Raw genomic sequence first — 5,522 nt, 5'->3', positions numbered from 1 at the left:
ACTTCAAAGAAGCCACGTGACAAGCTTCACTGGGTCAGTCTACTGAGGAAGACCAGAGTGACTGGTTGAAAGCTCTAGGTGAGAGAATTTTTGTGTTGGATCAAAAGTTTTAACTTTAAACAAAATAAAGTTGACATCATTCTGTGCAGGGTTCAAGGTAAACAAAGAACTGTAGAGCATTGATTAGAATTTCATGATCACAGTACCTTGGAATCTGTAATGATAATTGTTCCTTCATATTTTGGAATCCCCATTTCTGCTCTCTGAAGTCCTGTTGGTATCAAGGTCTAGGAAAAATCTCAAGTGTACCATCTTATTATCCTGTTGTCTAGACCCCAGTGGGTATCCTGAGCCGTAACGGCCCCACAGACTTGAACCTGACTGCCCAGGCTGGGCAGGTGTTGGACGTCGTGGTGGAGAACCAAGGTCGTATCAACTTCGGCAGGTACATCAACGACTCTAAGGTGAGTCAGGATTCATATCTAAGCCTTCCATTCAGCAGAAGGAAGACAGTTCTCTCTCAATCTTTCAGCTGATTCCTCAGCCTTCTGTGTTTACTTTCAATTGATAGTCTGACTTTTGACATATTTGTTTGTTTGTGTCTTTGTGTATCCTCGAATTGCTCTATTTGCCATTGGGCCATTTTTCATATATGGTGAGCTGTTGTGTTCAATGACAAGTTAAGATTTGAATTGTGTTATCAATTGTTGATGGGATTTTCATGCTAAGTGGGACTCTTAATGATATTGTTTTCTGTTCTTACATAAAACTCTACTGTTCACTAATAGACACTGATATGACAATGTAAGAAAAAGACCAGTGTTGAAAATGTCTTGTCACCAACAGGGCATCATCTCCAACGTCACCCTTGGCAACGACACACTGCGTTCCTGGTCCATCTACTCTTTAGACATCGACGGTGCCCTCCCCACCCTGTTCTCACCACCAGCTAACCCAGCTGTCCATATCAACGGTCAACTACCAGCTCTGCCTACGAGTAAGATTTTTTCAAGTCATGTTATTTTGTCGTATAAAAGAAAAAAAGATTGTAATGTAAGGTAGTCACAACAGCATACAACAATTTATAGACAGGCCCAATACTATGCTCTCCCCACCCTGTTCTCACCACAAACCAACCCAGCTGTCCATATCAACGGTCGTCTTCCAGCTCTGTCTTCTGGTAAGATAGATGTTTTTTATTTTGCTTTGGTAATACTGATTTTAGAATGTTTAGCTGTTGTATTCTTTGATGTGATAAGTTTTTATGATGTATTTTGTCGCTAATGATACAGCTATATGTAGGATTTTATGCTATCTATTTGTAATAACTGGGCGCAAGTTGTAAAATATTTCATGCACTTAAGACATCACTCACTCACTGCGTCGAGCTTCCCTCGGTGCCAATGATAGCTCTCCATCTCTTCCTATCCTTCATTACTACCATCAGGTTTTTCCTGTCGAGCTGGGTGTCGTCCATTAATTGATTTATGTAGTTTCTTGCTGGACGACCACGACTTCTTTTTCCATGTGAGGGCTCCCACAGTATTAACTGGTTTATGATTTAAGACATGCCAGTTAATATTCAATATACTCTGAATCTGTAGGGCTAATATCAATTGGGAGAATTTTACTATGGTCAATATTGACTGAAGGATGCCATAAAGATATCAAAACATAAGTAATGTACTAATAAGTAATACAAAAAAGTACTAAGTAACATCTTCCTTCCTGGATGCAGTACTGCAGCAGGACCTAGAGGGCGTCGATGGGCAGTTGACCAACCAGGAGAAGCGTAGCGCCCGACCGGTGCGATCGCGGGCCGGCCAGATGGTCCCGTCCTTCTACACGGGAACCTTCTCCATCCAGGGAGACCCACAGGACACCTTCCTCAACATGAAGGGATGGACTAAGGTAGGTCAAGCCTCTATAGCATGCCAAATACTGGGGGCCTTCAGGGTCTTTGGGAGCTTTTATGTGCTATTTTCTGATTGCATATAGACAACATAGCCGGCCTGGTTGAATTACCCCCGTAGAACTGGGCTAATCAGAAAACAGCCGAAGACCACCAAACCCCCAGTTCTATAAGCCTGCTACGGAGGCTAAGGTAGGTCCATGTATCATTAAGAAAACATCTAACAAACAAACAACTCTATGGCTCTCGCCCGCCCTTTTCGTCAGTAGTGTGACCAGGTAGGCTTGCCCTGGCAGGGAATGTTGTTCTACACAGGGACCTTCTTGATCTTAGGACACGTTCCTCAACATGAAAGGGGTGGACTAAGGTAGGTCTCTCAGCACGTCGGCAGAACGTACTGCACCACGAAACCTGTAATGTATTGTGCATAGCACTTCGGCAGAACGTCTCATATAAGGTTGTATTCGCGTATATAAGGTTAGCATCCCGTCTGTAGTTTGCAAATATTATGTCGGAAAAGATATTGTCTGCAATGGGCAAAATTCTGATGCAATGTTGACCAAACATCTAATGAAAACCATGAAAAATCAGGGTTTGGAACAGGTGCAGTACGTTCTGCTGATGTGTAGGTCTCTCAGCCTTCAACATCTTGTAATCTTTCTTCCTCTATTAGAAAACAACCATTTACATCTATTAACCAATCGATAAAAGGAACAACTAGGCAAAATTAAGAATTTTGTATTTGAAGTTTTTTGTTTCACATTTTTCAGGGCCAGGCATTCGTCAACGGGTTCAACCTGGGCCGCTATTGGCCAGTGGAGGGGCCGCAAATCACGCTGTACGTTCCAGCTAGCGTACTGAAATCCGACAACAACGTCACTCTGTTCGAACTGGAGGCATCGCCATGCCTCATGAGCCAAACTTCTGACGCAGACTGCACTGTAGAGTTTCAGGACCGTCCAATCATTAACGCGACTGTGTCCCACCCTCGTGGTGTAAAACATGACACTACCACCAGTGACTCGGTTTCCGTTGATCTAGATGGGTTCATTGCAGCAGTATCTTTTGTATTTGGTGTGGTGTTCTCTGTAGCATATCCTATCAGCACTGTACTCAACATTCTGTTCTCATAACTGCTAGGAGGAAATTAGACAGTCAAATTTTGAATATTAAAGCAACAATCAATTTGTTCAAAGTTAAAACTTTAGATCCAACCCAAAAAAGTTCTCCTATTTGACCAGTCACTCTGGTCTTCCTCAGTAGACTGACCAAGTGAGACTTGTCACATGGCTTCTTTGAAGTGTGATCTACATGTATTGTGTTGGATCTTAAGTTTTAACTTAAATGTATCTACCAACACAGATGAACTTTTATGATAACAATCAATTTGTTTTAGCTTAATGGAATGAAGATATTAGTTTTAAGGTCTGATGTAAAATGTCTTGACAAAACAAACATCGACAACAAAATTTACAACTGGTTTAAAAGTTCTATCTCATACTATTGAGCTAAATCAGAATAGTCAACTACATGTAGTTTAGATGTATGTGACATGCGTTTTAGCACTAAAAATGAATTATGCCACGAGTGCCTTTCTTCTGATTAGATACACTTTTATACCATTTCTACAGGCTGTCAGGTTTTTTGTTGAAACAGATTTTTTCGTGAACAGAAGAAAAAATAAAAAAAAATGTGTATGTATGAGAGAGTTCATTTATGTTAGGAGCTTGAATTCAAAGCAGCTTATTGTACATTTTCCGTAAGTTGGACACTATTAGACAGTTAAGTATAACTTTTCTCTCTTTCTTTGTTACTAAGTTATAGGTTAAAGAGTAGTGAAACCATGTATGCTGTACTAGAGAGGCATCAAGTCTATGCTGCTTTAAGTCTTAGATCATACAGACTAGTAAAGGATATTCTTTTGGTGCTGGACACACTATCTTAAGAAATGCTTAAAATAAGACGAAAATTATACTGTATGATTTTTCTGGTGAAGGGTGTAAGCCTTAAATTTTGCCTGTGTGTGTTTGTTATCTGAGTAGATGTCTGCATTTATGTGGACTGATATGGACTAGTAATTACAGAGGGAATATATGCAATGTTGATTGTTGCAATGCAATATAATCATGAATAAAATATGGATATGGTACTGCTTTTGAGTTCTTCTACAAAACATTCTTTAAAATTCTTACCAGTCTGAGAGTTCGGGGACCTCATACCGCCATTAAATATTTACAGCTTGTGTGAACTTAATGCAAATGGCCTCGTAATTTTATGCATAATTTATGCATGGTGATGTTCACCTTTATCTAACTTCAACTTTAACATGTAGTTTCCAAATGTGTCAGAAAACAAGTACCGTCGGCAACAGGCAAAATTCTGCTGCAATGTTGACCAAAAATCCAACAAAAATCGTGCAAAATGGAGGTTTCGCGCAGGCGCCGTAGCAGGCTTCGTGAGACGGCTGGAAAGAGTAGAAATCAGCCAAATCACGTGAAAAGGGAGTTGGTCCGCTGGAAGGAACAGTTTGCCGCTATCTCTCTCTATTTGGCCGATTTCTACTCTCTCCAGCCGCCTCCCGAAGCCTGGTAGAGGCTACAGGCGCAGTACGTTCTGCTGACGTGCCCGTCTTCCCACGGCCCTAACTTCTATCGCGTGTTGATTCAGGTTTTATCGTCTGATAATTGTACCGAAATATTCCAACACCTTGCCCTTAAGGACCCCATAGACAATATTCTATTGTCCTCGGAGCTTCTGCGTCTACCCCCACTGGCGCACACACTAGCTAGCAGACAAGTGCACGCCCACTTGAAATGTCAAACCATTTCGCCAATTCTAACACTAAGACGAGCCTATCTAGAGCCTTATCTACTCTAAGATGAACATAGACCCGATTCTGTATCTTATAAATATCGCACAGTTTAATTATAATCACTTAACTGGGTAGTTTTGATCCACTATTAGAGAATGTTTCATACGTGACGTTTGCTATGTCAATGACCAATTTCATTTGCTTGAATGATCCTATAATTATACAATAAATAAGTCTACACAGAGCTCGAGGATGACACTAGTATTACACCACATTACCCACAAACGCTGTTCCATTGTTACTCTTGTCTTGGCGTCTACCCCGACCCGTCCGACGAAGCCACTCGAAGTTCAAACCAAGAGTAAGACGGCTACGGAAAGTGTGATCACCGCCGTGTCGTAAGTTTAAGGAGACGGAGAAAGGTTTCCTTGTGGAAAGACGCAGAGGTTAGGAAGCGGTTGTGACGTCCTTCATCCAGTTTTTCGGCTGTACGTAGAAAGGTGCAACATGCGCTTCAGGTGAGATCAACTTATTTCATCTTCCAACATTTCATGACTAGACATGGTGACAGCACACTCAAGTTATCTCAACTTATTTTATACCGCCACCAACGCAGAGGACGAATACAGGACTAGGACAATACTAGCATTTGAGCACTTTCCTAAGGGCTCGGTGGCATGTCAGGACTCGAACCCGGGACCTCTTGGTTCCGAGCCAAGCACTGCATCTCCTTCGGCCATGGAAGCCATACGCCCCGTCAGGCCCTAGTCGACGCCCTGGCTCTAATTATCTCCTCGA

General features: G+C 41.8%; 1 protein-coding gene across 1 annotated transcript in view; it reads left to right on the top strand.

The window, feature by feature from the left end:
- Positions 1-4,061, top strand: part of LOC109464866 (beta-galactosidase-like) — a 15,370-nt gene extending 11,309 nt beyond the window's left edge. Inside the window, exons 17-20 of the mRNA XM_019761956.1 lie at positions 333-464; positions 847-997; positions 1,739-1,911; positions 2,683-4,061. Of these exons, the coding sequence (XP_019617515.1) occupies positions 333-464; positions 847-997; positions 1,739-1,911; positions 2,683-3,045 (819 nt within the window). The 3' untranslated portion in view covers positions 3,046-4,061. The remainder of the gene's footprint in view (positions 1-332; positions 465-846; positions 998-1,738; positions 1,912-2,682) is intronic.
- The last annotated feature ends 1,461 nt before the right edge of the window (positions 4,062-5,522 follow it).

The sequence above is a fragment of the Branchiostoma belcheri genome, unplaced genomic scaffold (assembly GCF_001625305.1).
Source record: "Branchiostoma belcheri isolate BF01 breed outbred unplaced genomic scaffold, Haploidv18h27 scaffold142, whole genome shotgun sequence".
NCBI lineage: Eukaryota > Metazoa > Chordata > Leptocardii > Amphioxiformes > Branchiostomatidae > Branchiostoma > Branchiostoma belcheri.
The sequence above is the reverse complement of the archived record's forward strand: the minus strand, read 5'-3'. Positions and strand labels throughout refer to the sequence as shown.